The sequence below is a fragment of the Hippocampus guttulatus genome, chromosome 6 (genome assembly GCF_054856545.1).
Source record: "Hippocampus guttulatus isolate MCC_2025c chromosome 6, RoL_Hgut_1.0, whole genome shotgun sequence".
Lineage (NCBI taxonomy): Eukaryota > Metazoa > Chordata > Actinopteri > Syngnathiformes > Syngnathidae > Hippocampus > Hippocampus guttulatus.
In genome coordinates, this window is record NC_141266.1 from 7,881,827 (window position 1) to 7,902,225 (window position 20,399).

Genomic DNA, 20,399 nt, shown 5'->3' on the forward strand with positions numbered 1-20,399 from the left:
GGCTTTGTTGATTTCTTTTCTGTTTTTCCATTGACATTGCGCAAGCAGCTGTTTGCTGATACGGGCTGTGCATGATCCTTAGTGTACTTTTCAGTCTATTGGCAGCTACCTTTTGCACACCAATACGTTGGGATGTAAGCTATATTGCTTGGAGCAGCTAAGTAATTCTGTGAATGCTGTCCTTGCCCTTTAAATTCTGCTGCCTGGCCAGAATGGCACATTGAGCTGATAACACCAGTGTACCGCCAGGACAAATGCCAGTGCCCCGCTGCACTAATAAAATGAAATAACTCACATGTTCCTTTTCCCAGAAACATTGTAAATGATCACTCAGTCTTCTGCCATCTGACTTTGAGTCAGAAATTCCATCGGTGCCTTTCTGCTCCGCCTCTGGGACGAACAACTGATGAGTTCTCAGAACTCTTTCAAAGTGCTTGACTGTTTTCATTAAAGTGTCTTAAAATGTCCCCAAAGCTCAGCTGGACTCCAAATCAGCACAGATGACCAGAAATGTTCACTCGTTGAGGAATCTAATGCTCTCCACTCCCCAACCCAATGCCGTTTGTTTGTCAGCATTCAGTCAGTAAAAGCAGCAAAAAGGCCTAAAGAGTGATCAGGGCGCAGGAAAGGCAAATACTCGGGGGGGCTAATATAAACAGAAGTGAATAAATGTAAGCATGAGGGGACTTTTTGCTTTTTGGTTGACTTATTTAGGTGAGAACTCTCAAAGATTAAAAGGAAATGGTACTTGCGTTGAAGTGCACTGCCACAGAGGGTACCATGAGAAAGCATTGCAGCAGGCCATCACCATCTAATAACTACCGGTATGTGCTTCTTCAAAAAGTCAACATGCCGCCAAATTACACAGCTTGGTTTCTACCATGCTCACAGAAAGTGATTTTTTTGGCCATTAGTGTAACTTTTTTTTTCAGGGCGTCGAGCCTTGTTAAGGTAGTTAACTGATGAATGTCATTAAAGACTGAAATTTCCTCTGTAGAACACTCTTAACGCCGCATGATTTTCGACATCGCATCATGAAACAAATTGATGTCTTACTGTCTCATAAGAAGACACGCCCCCTGTGTTTATTGGAAGGACCTAACGTGTCCAAGTTTATCCAAGTTTGTATTTGTAGTCGCAGCCGACTGACATTTTTTATCATATGCATGCTCCAAAACCCAATCCTGTGCCACATGATGTACTGTATTCCCTCCTAATTGTTGTTCATTGGTGGGTTGTTTTCTTTCGTTCTTTCTTCCTTTCTTTTTTAAGTGTATGTATCATTGATGTTAATTGTTGATAACACTGTTAATTCTTTTTTTTTTACAGCTCTTTTTTTATATATACCCTGCGTGCCAAAATACTATGTTCTGCTGAGATGAGCAACTCAATGGAATATGAATATAACCGTCACCCACTGAGCACTTTGGTCCCCCAAACATGCTGCACATGAGCACTATGCCAGTAGCACGAGCACACAATTATATACCTTGCGCACTTCACAACTACTGGATCTCACTAAATTCCTGTTTAAAAAAAAAATAACAGAAGCATCAAATGGCATGGCAAATAGTTGCCCCGCCTAATTTAGCCATTCACATTGTCGACAAGGCTCAGTCATTGCATGCACTGAAATTTCAATCATATAAAATGTAAAAAATTCAGCTACTGTTCTGTGTTGCTGAATCATTTGATTTGATATATTTTGTTCATAAACTGCTCCTAAAGGACCACACTTGTATTTTTGTATGCTTCAAGTTCAGGTGCAGTTATTGACAGCAAATGCAGTACAACATTTGGAAGCAATCTTCAGAATGAATAATGAATCAGGAAATATGCACCATGATAAAAATAGTTTCATATTGTTGTGGGAAAAAAAACTATGACATGATCGAGCATTCTGATCACTGCGGCAGCCCTCCTAATATTCATGTTGCACTGGAAAATATTTCTTCGATAATAGTATGGAAAGTGTTGAGTAAAAACTGCTGACAAAGGCAAAAACGCACGTGTGGTCCTGACTGAACACATGCCCAGCCATTGGTGAGGTGCACCGATTTGGAGGCTAACCGCTGTCGCCCGCGCTGACCTCCCTTCCAGCCGACTGTCCCTGCCACAAGGGGCCCACTGAGTTCCTGCCTATCTCTCAATAACATCTATAGGAGCCACGGAGCCATGGATAGACACGAGTATCACATCAGGTCCCGTTCTGCAGACCAGCGGCCCACAATAGAGCGCCCCGCATCCCGATCACGCTCCACTGAACGCCCCCACGACTCATCGATGATGAGGTCCTTGCCGTCGCTGCCATCTGGGAGGTCAGCCCCTCCCTCACCTGCCATGACGAGGTGTGACCCAGATTGGAGTCGTCAATCAACTCATCACAATTTCAGACTCTGGGCCTTACCGTGACTTCCCTGAAGGCATTTTAACTGTGAGGGAGAATAAACCCAACATAAAGTTAGGATTTTCCGCATTTGTTGATCAAATGAAGTCCAGCAAAAATAAGATGCAGCCAACGGATTCCCGGTTAGGTTTGCAGTACAATTAGTTTTCAGGCAGCTGTTCGACTGCTACCTACAGTACATATTCCTAAAATTATCAGTACTGCTCATTACATGAGATACTGTTACTTTAGGCCTAGGGATCATTGCGAATTCCACTTCCACTGAAACGCTTGATGACTAGACTTCCTTCCCCACAAGTTCGCACTCACCCTAAACCAGCTCACCCGACTAAGCCAGAACGAATGACGGAAATCATTTCACCACCACCCAACGCACACAATCTCGATACCTGCTCGCCTTACCTTATTTGACCTAAAATGCACCCACCTTGCCCATTTCTGTTTTTGTTCACAAGACATGTCCAAAGCACGCCAAACCTGGCACCAGATCCCGTGCCGATTCATTTTGATTTTGGAACACACTGCTCATACACCTGTGTGAGTATAGCAGTGTTGGCGTGACTTTGCTTTTGTTTGGTTACTAACATCGACTGATACTTTGTGTCCCTATGTTTGTATGTTTTCCTTTCTGATTTGAGTTCAAGCCCTTTTGGAGACGCTCCGAACGCATGGTCGCAATGGTCTGCTGATTCTGCATTGAACTATTTTCTTCTTGCAGCGTGATGACTGACTGCACATGCGTTTCAACGCCTCTGTGTTTTTGCTTTTGTTTTTTTTTTATTTATTTTTTGTTTTTTTTTTTTTGCAGCTCAGTTCCGATCAGTTGATGTGTCCCTTCACTCCCATGCCATGTGCCAAACTTCATTATGCGTGCGTTGTCTTCAGGGATGCAAAGTGCACTGAATCCTCCCCGTTGTGTTGTCAACTACCTCACATTGACCTTAATATGGTCAAAGCAAGTAGTTAAATTAATGCATTGATGACATTTACATGGTCAGATTGAGGAGAATAGATATGGATTGCAAATGTTAGCTTTGTATTATATCATCCGTTTTATATGGCTGCATCCAGATGATCTGTGCTTTGTGTGTCTTACCACACTTTTAACAACTTTGTGTAATACAGGGCGCACCCGCGTGGTGGATCTGTCCAGACCAGTCCAAACAGTACACCCATGTCCCACAGACGAGGTCGGCAACTTCCCCAGCTTCCATCCACAGGGAAGGAGAGAAGTAAGTCATCCGGTTGTTTTCTCCTCTTTTTATTCCTCGGACAGATTTTCATATTGTGGGCTAGCCGTGTGATGTCGGTCCGATTTTTATTCCCACACTTCACTTTGAGAAATGTGAAATAGATGTTTGTTGCTTCTTCTTTCTTGTGGTCTGAATGATTTCGTACTTGATTGAGGTTACATAACATGTCTGCTCGGTTCCCTTCCCATTTCCCTCGTAGAAGATGGAGATGAAGGAACCGAGCCTTGTGAAGGTTCGTAGCTGTGTGTGAGGAGTTTACGTCTTCAGAGTGAATGGTGCTTGAGCCACACCTCACGCTGAACCCCGAAACCCTCTCTGTAACGGTGGTTGCAGATATGTTTGATGCCGTGTACTGTATGTCGTGTTAAATCTTGTTTTGTCGTCACATATTTCCTCTGTGTTGGCCTGTCTGGATCCCGCTCCTACTCTTCTTTTCTTGTGTCTTTGTCTTGAGTTTGTGCTGTGATTTATTTTATTTTATTTTTTTACATTTAGACTACCTGAGGCATTATTCCTGGGTAAAGATTTTTTATTTATTTATTTTTTACCAGAAGTTCGACATAATTAACCATTCTAGTCTCATCTTTTGCATCGTTCTTGCTGATGCAAAGTGACATTTTAAGATATAGAACATATATCCTCAGCACCCTTTTAAAACCCGTTTACTCTCCTAATACCCTATAAAAGTTGATGTGTATAAAGCAATCACTTCATGTGGGGGGGGGGGGGGGGGGGGGTTCTTTCCCCGAAGCCATTGGTGTGGTTTACAGTGATTGAGGGCTGGGATAAATCTTGCAGGAATTAAAAAGCACAGACAGTCCTGCAGGACTTGTCAAATCATTTGCAAGACTCTTTCATCATTGTCAGAGTCCATTAGGGCGCCCTTTGTCTTCTCAACGCTGCTCTTCTCTCTGTTGCTCTCTCAGTCCTGCCTTTTGTAATTCTTCAAGCATTTTTAGTAGTACTCTCGCTATCTGGGCCACTCACAAAACTGATTTGGACCCTGTCTAATCTAGTGTGCGTTTAAATGTGTGGCTGTTTTTTTTGTTTTTGTAGTGTTTTTTTCTTTTTCCAGCCACTAATTCTGTTCCTAGATTGTATCATATTCCCTGTTTATATGCCATTGATCTGCTCTTTGATGATGTGCCAGTACTGCGATACAATGCCCGCTGTAGTGTCAAGTGACTCTTGGATATACAGATTTTTTTGGAATACTCTTTTGAGAATAACAGTCCGGAGCAGTGGTTCTTAACCTGGTTTTGATTGAATCCCAGGGGTTCGGTGAGTCGGTCTCAGGGGTTCGACGGAGCCTCTGCCATGGAGGTTTGGACACAGCCCACAATGTCAATTAGTTATGACACGCCCACTTGGCTGCGGATGATCACATTGCATTGTTTGTCCAATGCAATGTGACCGCAGGCTGCATGAAATTTAGTTCGCTTAGTAGTCAACGTGTGACTGTCGTGAAAAAAAAAAGTACACTTATCTCTTGAAATTTTATTGACTTTTTTTTCTGTATATATATATATTTTTTTTTTTTTTTCACTCATGAAGGGTTCGGTTTATGTGCATATTAAATGGTTGGGTTCAGTATCTCTAAAAAGGTTAAGAACCACTGGTCAGGAGTTTGTCCGTGCAAAGTATTGGCTAGCAGGGAAAAAGTGTTGGCAGATCTATTCATTGATTAATTTTTATTAAAAATAAGAAATGCCTTAATAATATCTAGTATTGTTTAATGTTTGAAAATGTTGACCATTTATAAGCCACCTTCTGTGTTTCCACCAGTAGCATATTGTACAGAAAAGATTCAAAGCGCACCAGTAAATGGGAGGAAAGGCAAGTCCTCTGGCATGTGTGACTGTGTTTGATTTCCTCTATTGGCTATCCCTGACCAAATCTGTTTCTTTGAGCTCCGTATTCTTTACTTTTCTCTCCTCCTACTCTTTCTCTGCATTTATTTGTGGAGTAGCGGATATATTAGGGTTAAATTCAGAAGAAGTATGCATGGTTGGACCGTACTTGAATTTCAATGTCATATGGATAGAGCTCTGTAATTTTGATCTTTGCTTCTGCCATACGGCATCCTAGACCGGATCTGTGCTGTCCTCTTTAACAGGAGTCAATAATTCACAGTTTCATTTTTAAAATGCAAACCACTGAAATTTCATGTGGATTACCAAATACACACACACACACACTTTCAGTTAAATATTACATTTAAAATAATGCAAAGAATATTCATCCCAGAACATCCCTTTTTCTGTTTCAGGGGACATACTCGACATCATGATTGATGTGTTTTTGTTGAGAAGCAAATATGTCATTACCGTTGTTGACCGGGAGATGGCGCGCATGTGATAATAAATGTAAAACTAAATTATGACAAGGGAGCTGTTCATTGTTTGGTGCTGAAGAGGAAAGGAGCTTTCTCTCTCTCTTTTTACGTCAGCCTTTTAAAACCCAAACGCTTCATTTTGTCATTTTAAGTCGGCTGACTGGGTTTGTGTCATGATTCCATCTTGCCTTAGCTGTTTTTGTGTATTTGTGTCTGCCTTTTTAGAAGTAACTTGGGAGGACCAGCAGCGAGGGCTTAATGGCTCGCTGTCTGATGAAGGGACACATCCCTCCCTCGGTGTCGCAGGTTTGTTGGTCTGGGTGTGCAGTCTGCCTCTTTTAATAATGCCCTGTGTCAGTTTCGTGGAGTCCTGGTCTCCTCAAGTCCATCCACTTAGCACAAAAGAGAAAAATTATCTCGTTATGTCAGATATATATTAGATGGTGGAATCATTGGATTGTGTATTAAATGTGAACATGCAGTCTATGGATGGCTTCCTTTAGTTTGTCTTTCTTGTCTATGCGTGTGGTGTTGCAGTGCTGCATGGAGTTGACACATCTGGACAAGAATAATAAAAGTAATAGTAGCAGGGCAGCATGGTGTGTAGCGTGTCTGCCCCACAACTCTAAGGCGTGTCTTTTTACTATCAACTTGTTCTTTTGTGGGTTTGCTTCTGGCTACTTCACTGCAAACATGCACACATGTTCATGAAAGACTCTCGTCAATATGTGTGAACATGAGTGTGAATGGTTGCTTATGTGCCGTTTGCCACTTTGAAATGTGATATGGTGAATTATACGAAACCCGTTTACTTCATTCAAATTTGTTGAGGTGCAAACGTATGCATAACATTAAACAGTGAAAGTCATATAACAATGACTGAAAAATCAAGAGGTATAAATAGGCAGAATAATATAAACAGTGTGAATTATAATGAATCATATTGATTATCTATAACATTTCTGCACAGTATTCAGAAGTATTTTTCACACACACACACACACACACACACACACGGTGGAAAGTTCTTATGTCAGTATAAAGATGACCTACACCATTGTTTCCAGCAGCGTAAGTCTGCTGGAGAAAGAGTTCTTCTGCTGCAACTGAGTGTCTTAAAAAGGGTGTAAATGAAGGTCCATGATGGAGACAGGTTTGTTCAGTCACCACAGGTCTCTCTCTCAATCAAATGTCTCCATCTTCAATCCCATGATGTCAGCAGCCTTCTTCATTAGTTTCACGCCACAACATTCCGCACCAAACAAAGCCTTGTCATTGTCTTGTGGATTTGATACAAGACAACTACTGCTGCATCTACAATTACTTCTAGTAGTCGAAGTAGTCGTAGTAGTAGTAGTAATAGAAGTAGTAGTGTGTTGGTGAATCAAATCTCTGGTAAAACTGGCCGTATAGTGCCACTGCTGTACTTCTTAAAATAGTAGTAATTGATCATATTTTTAGTATCGGTGAAGTCTTAATATCAATTCAAAACTTACATGTCTAGGTGTCCTATTTTTAAAGCATAGCAACTTATACTCAACTACATGAGATCAGTGAAGACATCAAATTTCGCTTGATAAGACGATTATTATTTGATTCTCATTACAGTGTGACGTTAGCTTGCACCAAGAGATGAAAGCTGCTCAGGCACATCACAAGTCTCACAAAATATTTTAATTCAACGACACTCCGTTACTGACCTGAATTTTCAACTCATGAGCTTCATGCAAACTGCCCTAAAGAATTAGGTTTGGAGAAGACTCATTGTTTTTCCCTATCTGCACTCACTGCTGCTTTGTCGATTTGCGACACAAAGTGATAAAGAAGTGAAACACACAAGAGCTGTGGGAAATAAGTCACAAACGGTTTGCTGATTCAAACACATTTATTCACCAAAGGGAAAGCAAATATTTGCCAGAATATTTCAGGGTTGAAGTTGGCTGCAAATGTGAAGGGACTGGTGAAAGGGAGAAAAATGTTTGACTGATTGAAAAGGAACAATGTGTCACATCATTTTCTTTCATGAGTTTAACGCTTGTGTGTGTTTAGCCGTCCACTTACTCTTGCTGTATTTCCCAATGCCCTTGTGCTCGTGTGCCTTTTCCTTTGTGTGCTTTCCAGATTGCAGCTCTGTATTTGTGTGTCTTTGAATTATAATTTTACATCTTTATTCCAGACTTCACAAAGTTAATATATACAGGCTCAATTGACCTCTCCTTCCTCTCTTACCTACCCCGCTTTCACCCCTCCAATTCCCAGAGAGCTCAAGTTTCCGTTTGGTTCAGTGCATTAACATGTCTTTATTATTACAGATTTTGTTCTGCACAGAGCCTTCCCCAATCCCGGCTCCGCTCCAGTTATCTAATAATGAAAATTCTACCTCAGCTTCTTACAGCATCACATCCTCTTGCACTATTTTTGCTTTTATGCCCATTGTGCAGTTTTTTTCTGCTCTTGTTGCATTATTTGTGTGTGTGTGTGTGTGTGTGTGTGTGTGTGTGTGTGTGTGTGTGTGTGTGTGTGTGTGTGTGTGTGTTTCGTGTTTTATGTTCACTGGTGACCATTGCTTTGTCATTGTTGTTTCGTATTGTTGTACTTTGTGACCTCCCTTCCCCGAGCCTTCATTCTCACCATCCAAACAGTGGCCTTTTCTGTGATTAGGTGTGATGGTGTCACACTCCCTCTAACTTCACCCTAACCCCTTCTTGCATCCTCTCACATCCATATTCCTCTCCTCCCTCTCTGTGTCTGTCCATTCTGGATGTGATCGCAGAAGACACTGCCTCACCAAGTTGGACGAACTCAGGTCTGTCCTTTCTTCATCACCTTCCTTCTCTGATTCTGCTTGCACCCACCAATCACCCCAAACGAGTCTCCCTGACTTACCCTTGCCACCTCTTTCAACTGACCTCAGTTGTCTTTTAAGCTTTGCTTGCTATTTGTGCTCTAAATTGTCCTGGTCAAAGCACTTGTTGCTGATGGTCATTTTCACTGTTCAGTCTGTGTGGCTTGAACGAAGAAAATCATCTCATTTTCACAACATTGTAATCCTTGTTATAGCTCTCATTGCCAGATGCCATTCTTTTATATCACCAAAAAAGACATAGAAAACATGAAATAAAACAAATATGTGGTGACATTGTCTCAAATTCCTCAAAACCGATACAATGTACTGGTCTCTACACATATAAAGAATGCATCACATATAAAGAATGCATCATGATCTGATGGATTCATTTCAGTCTCACATAATCAGATCCCCAGACAAATTCAGTGCAGAATTGCAGTGGGTTCTCTTTTTTTTTTTATAGATGTGTGAACCAAGAAAATGCATCAACTCAGTACTGAAGTTATTTATCAAAAACCATTGTATAGCATATTACACTTTGACAGGCAGCTTAACACATAACACAGGTTTGAAATGCTCTCAATGACATTTATTTGCTTTACCTCAGTGTTGGATGCCCTTGCAGGGCTCAAGATACGGACCTATTTTTTTCTTCAGCACTATCCACAGTGAGGTTTCAATTTTAGCCTTCATAAATATTGTTCACAAATCAGATTTTCTTGCAACAGAGTCATCAATAACATGGTCTTTCTAATGAAAAGAAAAATCTGAGCATTGACCATAACATCAGTGAGAATAAACAGATAGCTACGACTGGAAAAAAAGGCTTTGTAATCATTTGCTCTCCTTTTTCTGTTGTTTGTCGGTGTGTGCGTAAAACTAGTATTATTCATCATCACGTTAACTCTGAAGGCAGCAAAATAGGTTTGACGTAGACTTAATAATAATTGTGTTTATACTTTGTTTGACTGCCCAGCAAATGGCTTGCGAAAAATCAAGGGTTGACAGTACGTACAGTATGTTAGTAAGTTAGCTCGGTTAAGTGGCATCCCACTCGCAGCGCTAATGAGAACAAGCAGTATGGAAAATGAATGGATGGCTTTGATGATACTAATAATGATATATAATAATGATGATCATTATCAGAATTGCATAGCACTTTTCATAATACTATATATATGCTCTACAACAAACAGGTTAAAAAAAACAGACAGTGCTAATGGGCTTTAGATTCCGACTAGGACCTGAACCACCACCCCATTGGTCGATCAAGCATAAGGACTTGAGGGTCCTCATACAATATGTTGCATGGTATCATTTTTTAAAATCCATAAAAAGATGGAGCGTCCGTCAAGGAAAAAACAGGTTGAGACAGAAAGAGGACATGGATGAGAAAAAAGATGGGGATGTATTGAAAGACAGGGCTCACTCTCATTCATTTAAATGTAAGCAGTTTGTACGTATGCCACATCCATATTTTTTTTAATTTAATGTTTTTACCACAAGCTTCGCTATTTCAGCCACAGGTACATATGAACTCATAAATATGGTCACGTATTGTAAACCACAATATGCATACTGTATATAATGTATTTCTGTTGCTTGGCAGTGCGTGATGAGTGGCTGTGTTTTGCTTGCTTATAACCCTGAAATTGATTTTTTTCGACTGTCTGAAAGCTTGCGTGCATTTTGATGACTATAATTTGCATAATTGCCACATCATGCAACTGCGATTCAAATGTTTGAGTCGCCGCAAAACTGGTGGGCTCTTGTGGCAAAACCCTGCACACTGCACGAATGGAGTTCTGCCGCTTTGCTCATTGTGCAGCGGCCCAAACAGAAAGAGGAATGGCTTGTAGGAGTATGGTCAGATGTAAGAGATTTCGAAAAGGTGCGAGTTGAATTGACTTTTAAATGAGGTGAGGGTGTCGGAGTCCCTGAAGTCAATGGACAGGGAGTTCCAGAGGGTTGAGGTAGTGGTGGCAAAGGTTCCGTCTGCCACAGTGTGGTGCCGGAGTCATCTGAGGGTTTTCATGGTGTTTTAATGAAAAAGGTGGACCCAAATGCAGGAAGCAGGCCAAGTGAGACAGCGTAGCAGGTGCCTTTTCAAAAAACATAACTGACAACAACATTGATCCAGCACGGACTGACAGAAAACAGTGAGCTAAATACAAACAGACAAGACAACGGGGCACAACTGGACAAGACATAAGTGGCTGGAGGGTACTCAAAACCTATACACTAAACCACGGTGGGCGACTGATTAAGAGAATGTATGGATGAAGAGAATGGGGCCGAGCACACAGCCTTGAGGGACTTACTTTTGGGTTTGTTGATAGTCATGGAAATGTAGTGGATCTGTCAGACAGTTATGAGATGAACCAGGAAACTTCAGTGTTGACAATGCCAACTGATTTCAGGTGGCGAAGGATAGAGTGATTGATGGAAACGTTAGCTACAAGGAGATTGAGGAGGAAGAGAACAGTGACTGTGCTAAGATCAGAGGAAAGAAGGAGGTCATTGGTGATTAGGGCTGTTTTTAGTGATGTGGTAGCTTTGGAAAATGCATTGCAATGTTTAATAGAGATTGCCTGAGCGGACATATTTCTTGAGTTTTCTGAAACAGCTCTTTCGAAGATTTATGTAAAGAATAAGAATTTGATAATGGGTCTGAAATTGTGGCTCTCTCGTCAGATCACTGGGGTCGATGTCAGGTTTTTTAGAAGAATTCTGGCAGTAAGCATAAGCAGCTGTATTTTGGAGAGGCTAGCTGCCTTTTATAGGTGAGAAGAATGAGAGGCAGTGGGTGGGGAAAATGTAGGCTCCTTTCAGGGATGATGACAGATGAAATGGCCACGACTTGATTCTAGATGTTAACCTTTAGTTTTCATATTTCAGTTTACACATTTTGAACAGAAGAAGAATAACTGTATTTGCTAACAATTCACTTTTGTTTGTAGAGTGAGCTACAAATCCAAAGAATGATGCCCTCAATTGATTGAAGAGAAAATTATGATAACCTGCAGCTGCAATTAAGAAATGAAAAGTTTGATTTGAGTTGGCCAAGAGTTCTGTTTTATCCAGTGTATCAATTAATAAACATGCAGTAGTTCATCATCACTTTCCATGAACGGTGAGATTATGGCTCTTGAAGAATTTGAACTATTACTTGTCTTCCAAAGCTTGTTTCTTTATTCAGTCTGTTGATGATTTCCAAGCGGACCATTCAGCTTTCTCCCATTTGACTGGTCCTTATCATAGTTCATGACTCATAGCACAGCAGAAGCTTGTCTCCCATCACTGCAGTGTTTCTGGACACCATGTTTATTACTGATTATTAACCTCCACATGACAACTGTCATTCTCTGCTCAGGTATTGAAATGGAAGAGAGGACCAGGCAGATGAAGATGAAGATGAACAAGTACAAGCAGGGAGCTGGCTCCGACTCACGGCTGGAGCAGGACTACCACAAGGTGAAACCATGTCGAAACATGGATTTGTTGGACCGTATCCATCCTAGATGAGAGTCGTGGACATATCCACCACTGCTTTGATGCTGGATGGCACACATACGTAATTAAAGAGTCACTCAATAGTGTTGACCTGTATCATAGCAGCTCTTTTAACGGCAATACAAATTGGGGCCTCATTGACAAATCTTTCTTTAAATCAAATGTGTTCTTTTGTCCCACCTATTCATTTTTTTAAAGAAGAATGCGGCAGTCACATTTTAGTTTGTCATGATTAGATAAAACTGTTACACAGTATTATATTTTTCTTTTAATAATTTCTCTAATTTCTTCTACCTCCTATCCACGGTCGGATCGCAGCAAAAGCTAATTAAGCAGTGAAGCCCAGACCTCCCTCTCCCAGCCATTTCATCAAGTTAGCAGGCAACTCTCCTCATTTGCCACTACCCCATTCCAAGTCCCAAAACCGCCTTAATATTGGATCCCAAACTCCCAAACACCCTTTCAGACCCTGCTGAGGGTGTGAAGCTGAACCTCCTCTCCTTATCCCCTGAATAGACCAGTAGGATTTTATGAGCCCCCGATAGTGTGAACTCACACACCCTTTTTAAGAAGGTGAGCGCCTTGGTCTGCCAATCGAGAGGTGTTCCACCTTCTGCTTCATTGACACAACCATGAAATTGATCATCGATATGTGGCCTGCACAGACGGACACCCCTGTGGGCAATCCATGATGAGGACAAAGGTCCAATAGCTAAGAACCACTGAGGTTAATGTCGAAGGGATGTCATGCCCTTCAAGGTCTCACTATAATTGCCCACATGGGAGTCCCCAGCAGTAACGCTCTCCGGTACCCCTTCCAGGGACTCCTAAAAAGGTGGGGCTCTGAGGTGCTGTTTGGTGTATAAGATCCAGTGATTGACAGCTTTACACTAACGTTTAAAGTAACTAGATGACTTTTTAAAGTAGTAATCAGTCATCAGATTACTTTTTTTGAGCTGACTGTGGCTCTGTGTCTCTCCCCGGGGGCAACTCCTGGCTAGAAGAGAGTCCAACCCTTCTCAAGTGGTCTAGTTCCGGAGTTTGAGCTGTGTGTCGAGGCCAGCCTGACGAAATCTTGCTCGAACCTCTTGATTTAGCATACCAGCTCAGGCGAGAGAGGTGATGTCCCACATCTCTTGAGCGAGTGATTAATTTAATCACGCCTATTGTCTTCAGACTGTTATTTGTATGTATGGTAACAACTTACTCAAGATATACAGTATGTGAAAATCTGAGTCAGTAGCTGCTGTCTCCAAGGTACAAAGTATAGATGAAAGTGATTGCAGTACTTGAACGACCGGATACAGCTGAAGGTACAGCAAATGAAAAATGTGTTTTCTTTCAGTCCAGTGACTCCAGTGTTGTAAACTAAAGGAACGTGACTTTGACATTTTGCAGAGTCAAGTGTTTACTACTCTCGAAAGTGATCATGGACATGTTTAGAAAGCTTGGCCGCAGCCTGCTGTCTCCTTGGTGTCTGAGCTAAACTCAGGAGTCGCTGCCCAGCTTTCCTTTTATGTCTGTGTTATGAACACTCTCGCTTTAGAAGCAGTCAGTGTGCAGTAAAAAGCAGACCAACTTATGAATTGTCTGTTGAAGAATACTCTTCTCGGAAGCTCCATTGACAAAACAACGTTCGGAATGTCCAAAGAAGAAGTACCTCCTCTTAGTCACGCATAAACATTGCTCAAAGACCGTCCGTGTCAGTGATATTACTGTATGCACATCCGCACACTTGGATGGTATGGTGGAACGTGCTTTACCATCAAGGCCGATAGGGCCTTATCATCTGGAGTTTACATGTTCTTCCCCTGCTTCCCTGGGCTCTCTCGAGGCCGGAGAGGGAAATAATTGAGATAATCTTGTAAATGACCATGTGGCTATGTCCAGATCAACCAATCACATTTAATTAAACATGTTAAATGTGAGTCACAACGCAACCGTCACCATTAAATCATTGACTCCCAAAGACGTTTTTAAACGTCTTTTCAGACTTGCTCCAGAATTGGCTGGTACTGAATGAGTTGAAGGTGCCTCCGATTGACCCCAAATCACGTTTAGCAGTTCTAGTAGGCTTTTCCTGACATTGTTGTATTCACATCTTAAAGCACAAGCAATGGCCCCCAGGGTAAAGGTAAAAAAAAAATCATCATGAAAAGCGGGATAGAAAATGGATGGGTTTCCCTGCAGCATGGTCCAACCTGATGGAGGGTGGCTGCTCTTCAAAAGCAAAATGGTGTACTTGGGAGATCATGCAAGTGTGCAGATGCTCTGGTCTGTGCAAACAACAGAAAGACTACAACCTGTTTTCTCCTCTTTTCAGCATTCCGGCAGAGATCCACGGGGTTCAGATAACCTGTCCGCCAAGTCATCAGACAGTGATGTTAGCGACGTGTCCGCTGTGTCGAGAACCAGTAGCGCCTCTCGGTTCAGCAGCACGAGCTACATGTCTGTCCAGTCTGAAAGGCCACAAGGAAACCGCAAAATCCGGTAGGCTGACCTCTGCTTTCAGGGAACGGTGAACTTTTTTCACAATAAACCCAACATGTTGTTTTCACAAGTGGACAAATCCCCCACAGCTGCAAGGTTTTATTCCTGTATATGCTCCCATGTACAGACATTTTCAACACTGAAATTGTTTGTACCTGGGTGAGCCATAAGAGGAAAATGCACCACATAGCATAACTGTGTCATTTTCTCACCCCACTGAGTTCAGGTTTGGCTCTCTTGTCGAAAAATCTTGAGCCAAACAGTTGAACTCTGCTGCTTTTAAGCTGTGGGAGAGGCTTGTCCACAACTGGTGGTATTTGCCAAAATTATCCGAAGACGTTGCATCGTTTTGGTGTTTTTCGTATCAGATGAAGAAAAAAAAATCTTGCATGACACTCGGCAATAGTTCTGCATTTCTTGTCTTCTGCTATTGCTCTGTCAACCTTTGATCTTGGCTGCAATATTTCTGTGTGGTTGGCTTTAGTTTTGTCACTTGACACTTCTCATGCTTTTGTTTGGTTTTCTTTCTGCTGTGCATGTGCTGCTGTCTTGCCTCTGTCTCCGTCTACAGCCATTTGCGATCAAGGAGCCAGTCGCGGGAGGGGGATGAGCATTTAGTTGAAGTACTAGAAGAGGAAGAGACAGGCAAGAGAGGTGAAGGTGAAGGGACGAGGGTCAATAAAGAGGGGATTGTGCAGGGAGAGAGAAAGGGATCAAGGGACAAAGTAGACAAAGACAAGCAGCATCATGAAGAAATGCTGATGAAAGAGGACGACTTGCACCAGAGGAGTATCTCAGAGACTGACCTCAGGTAACAAGCGTGGCAGCCTCGAACCGCAGACTCCCACGAATCAATAGAAACCTCGATTTACCCTGTTGCCCATTTACTTTTATGTGAGGCATCACCATTGCGCATGCTCCCTTCATGGCGGTGAAGCAATAATGTAGACATGGACGACAAAACCGCCAAATAAGTGTTACAAACACCAGAATTTAAGATAATGCCCCATGATGAAACCCAAGAGAGAGCTCTCAAATCAGTTTTTAGTGTTACTGAAAGACCCACAAAGCGACCTCAACCCTCCACATATAAAAACTCTCGGCTACAATATAAGGTATGTAGCTTTGTCAGCTTGAAACTGATCCATATTGACTTCAGCCAAAGTTCAAATGGGGACATTTCACTAATTATCAAACAATCTCCTTGAAATGAGGGTTGTTTTTTTTTACGTGTGTGTCAGAGCAAGCACCCTCGTTATTTTGAGTACAGCACAATCAACGACGGCCCCTTTATTCTGGCCACATGAGAGTCTTCCTATTTGACAGAAATAAAACGTCAAGGGCAAACCAGAACACATGTATTTATAGTCCGAGAGAAAGGCTACACTGCAAGTGCAATTCACCGCAGGTGCCACATTAGTTCTACTTCTCAACGCAAGTAATCGCCAGTATTTTACGGGCTCGAGCAAAACAAATTACAATAAAAGCAATGCGCCCCATTATGGTCTTTGCACGGCCCCAATGGCTGACAGGCTGTCTGCAAAAACACATTTCAGTAGGAAAGATTCTGACCAAGTTAAAATTAGTGTTCAGGTTGAAAATCAACGGTCACCCAGGAATATAGATAGCTGTCCTTTGTTTTGACTTGATGGCTGCACTTTGTGTTCCTTCACTGTGCGTCTGTGCTGCATTGTGCTGTCGGTGCTTTGTCCTAATCCCCTTCCTGTTACTGTGTGCCTGCCACTCCCATTTTCCACAACAGCCTGCAACATTCCCCCAAACCACCCCAACTTGAGTTCCAGCAATGCCAGAGCCTTTATCATCGCAACTTCAGTTTACTTTCGGGAAAGAGCAAACATTTGTGTGCCAATATTTCAAATAAATACATGAGCAAATTAATTGTAGAGTAACATATTCAGTCACGCCTTTTTGCTTTCAAACATAATTTAAAGATTTGACTGAAAGTGAGCCGGATGAACCTGCTTTGTAACAGATGGAACATTTTCATGACGGCTGCAGTATAAATTTGGGTAAATTGCTGCAATTTGTGCTTTTTTTAAGAACCATACAATAGGTAGTCCATTATCAGATTTTTGTTTTAATATGATATAATTGACATGGAATTAAACAAAAAAGACATAGAAACTAAAATAATTAAATAGCAAAAATTTATTTCAAAGAAAATGACCTGGGGAAAGTTTACACATGGATGTTTGATTATAAAATGAGTTTTTCAGACAACCATTTCCAACATGGGTTACATACTGTATGTCGAAACCAAAGCTATTCAGATGATCATTTTGGGCGTCCGAAGGCTAATCCTGATACTGAAATCAACATAACTCAATTTGAGTTGTGTACCTATCAACCGGTATTTTATCCCACCACTTGAGTAAACTGGCCCAGTTGCCGCAGGGTTAAGGGGTGAATTCTCCACACGGTGTTTCAGATCTTCAGATTTAGATCAGGGCTCTTCAGAAAATATATTAATGCCAATATCTTAATCTGGGGCAAAATGTGCTGCCCGGTGTCACAAATCTTGGTCTCAGCCACAACGTTTGGGTCCTCCCAACAGGATAATGTCCCAAAATACACCCCTAAAATGGCTAAGAACAAATGTCAGAGTATTCTAAAGGGAGCCCTGTTCCAAATCCAATCAAAGCTCTGTGGAAAAAAGAGAAACATGTGGTTTTAAGGTACCATTCAAACCTGAAACAGTTGGACAGTTGTCGACAGCTACGCGGCTTACAGAAATTGGTAGATATCAAACACTTGTTCAAGAAAATCTGTTAAAAATACCATAGTTTGGTTCTATTTTGTCTTTATTATTGTTTCAGACATAAAACAATGTGATTTGCATCCAATTTTACTTCAGTAATTATTGTTATGGATGTTTTCCTTGTTCCTCGCCCCACTTGTTTCACAACATATCCATTTGCCAGGCCGTTATCATTCTTAGTAGGCAACAAAAATGTACTGGTAAACATCGATACAATGTGACAAATTTTCTTAGTTTCATTTGTACCCGTGTAGAATATCCTCCAATTTGGAGATCTTTTTTTTTTTTTTAAGGGAAAAATGTGGTTTTCTCAAGAACTTACCGTACTTGCAGACACCAAACCTATTCCAAAAAAATTTTTTTTTGTGTAGCATTAATTTTTAAAAAACATTAAAAAGGGAAGAAAATAAGCATTATTTCACACATTTTAATGCACACTGTTAAAATTCTATTTTAATAATTGATCCCAACTCTCCACAATGTGGAGAAGCAAAACGACTTGAAGTTGAATGATCTGCCATGTTACCGCACGCACATTAGCCTACACAATGAAGTAACTTACTGTAGGCCGGTATATTTGACTCATTCAGAGCCTTAAGATTATTCTTTCAATGACTGAAATCGGCCAGAACGGTATACATAAAGGAAGACACAGCTTGCCTCGAATGATAAAATGTTTGTTCATTGCTCAGCCATGCTCAAACCACGAAAGCACTGAAGCAGAGTGATACAACAGAAACATCGCTACAAGGTACATTTGCTTGTGGCTCATCCCCTATGTATTCAGGTCACAGTGTAAATACACATCTACCCCGCATTGGCTTGGTGTGCAAACACCAGAAGAGCCAAATGTGGTTTTAGTCTTAGAGAGAACTTCTGTTTCACAGAGACACAAAACACCCGACTCACTTGCACGCCGACGTGTCCAGTTGTCTCCTAGATGAAATACGAGTTCCTTTGACGCTTTTCGATCCCACATCTCATCTTCTTCGAATCTGTTTCACCATTGTTGTTGCCTTGGTAACGGTTCATTCATGTAAGAGAGTAAAGACCTGTGTTTTTAAGGCCGGGGACTCATCATTACTTAAAGGGAGGAGGGTATGTTTACTTAAACCCTGGTGTATCCGCACCATTTCAACAACAACTGGTTAAAGTTATACTGTATTTCTGGGCCGAATGATTTCCAAAGACAATTGCAGACTTTAGTTGGACTTTATTTCTCATGTACACCTTTTGCATAACTTAGGTATACTGTGCGGACAAGCTTGCATGACTATTTGCTTGGTTTAAGAGAATAGCAGGAACCGTATTTCTCTGCTCCACTGAATAACTAAGGGCTAACAAATGGGAAACAGTCCCTTATTTAGAAAGTGTGTTAATTTTGAGATGACAATTTGAGAAAAGGATTGTTGGACATTTTGTCGATAAAGTCTTCCAATCTAGATGTCTGTCATTAAATTGCTTTGCCGTCAGCTTTTCACTTCATCTTTTCAGTATATACAGGACATCTGAAGATCTCAGATGGAACTAAAGTTATGTCTTGGGAACATGTTGCCCAAGATGAAAATGCAGGTTACAAATTCCCCATGATCAGCATCATTCCATACCCTAGCTGCAGAATCAATCTGAAACCTTAAGACAGGCCGACATTTTCAAAGAGGCCCGTTTGTTGTTTGGTGGGGGCTAAAACATTCACAGAGAAAATGGAACTCTATGAGGATAGGTATAGTTTTAATTAATTTATTTATTTATTTATTTATTTTTATTTTCTGGCAGGGGTGAATGGATCGGGGTGACTGATCTTGACTGCGACTGAATGTCAAAACACAGTATTATTAAGTCATTATGTAAATTTTGCTCTTTTAGATCATGTCTAATGGCTGTGCCGAGGGTGACACATTGAAAAAGGCTCTATTCCAACAAACGCGTCACAAATTTTTTATTCAATTGCAATAATTACATAAGAGGACTGTGTCAGATGTCCCTCTGCTTCAGCAAATTACAGCTTATATTTCCCAAGAATAAAATCAAAGGGGGTTTATGCCACAGACTTTGGTTTTAAGGCCTGAATGAGCTTGGCCTCTTCCGGGCCATTCATCTCCAGGCAAAATGACTGCATTATTCACAAGAGCACTCATGGCATATTGAAAATTTTGCCGAATGGCATAAATCGTATGATTAAAGCAAATTCACCCACGTTATTACCTGAGCTTTATATACATTGCAAATATTAATATGTACAGTAATATATATATATATATATATATTAGAGCTGTCAAACGATGAAAATATTTAATGTAATTAAAAATGCAACTGTCATAATTAACTCAAATTAACTAATAATTAATTGTGATTACTCACACATTTTTTATCGTTTCTAAATTTCCTTTTATATTTTCTGTCCTATTTTTTCCCATTTTAATGCTCTCATCAACATGGAATTGTGGATCCGTTTTCTATTTGCAAAATGCAAATATTTACTGAAACAACAATTTCGATTTTCAATTTTACATGAACATTTTTCTCTTGGAGCAGTTATTCACACATAATCTCTCACACAATATTACTGTCCATCAACAACAGTGAAAAAATTATTTTGTCACACAACAGCTCCTATACCAGCTCTTTCTAGGGAATCAAAACAGAGCAATATAAAATTATAAAGTGGACATCTAAGGTAAACTAATACTCAGCCTATAGTGGATTTCAGCCATGGTTGCATACTTTGTTTTTCTCAAGTTTGCTTTGAACACAGCAGTCAGGCTATGTTGATT

At 40.9% G+C, this 20,399-nt stretch overlaps 1 protein-coding gene across 7 annotated transcripts in view; it reads left to right on the top strand.

Annotated features, from left to right (window-relative positions):
- Positions 1-20,399, top strand: part of rims2a (regulating synaptic membrane exocytosis 2a) — a 139,344-nt gene that overhangs the window by 102,764 nt on the left and 16,181 nt on the right. For 4 of the 7 annotated variants that reach the window (XM_086112617.1, XM_086112618.1, XM_086112620.1 and 1 more), the window contains 6 exons: positions 2,163-2,348; positions 3,533-3,639; positions 8,769-8,801; positions 12,217-12,317; positions 14,680-14,846; positions 15,418-15,657. In XM_086112617.1, the coding sequence (XP_085968743.1) occupies positions 2,163-2,348; positions 3,533-3,639; positions 8,769-8,801; positions 12,217-12,317; positions 14,680-14,846; positions 15,418-15,657 (834 nt within the window). The remainder of the gene's footprint in view (positions 1-2,162; positions 2,349-3,532; positions 3,640-8,768; positions 8,802-12,216; positions 12,318-14,679; positions 14,847-15,417; positions 15,658-20,399) is intronic. The other 3 variants (XM_086112623.1, XM_086112624.1, XM_086112622.1) reach the window with 2 other exon arrangements.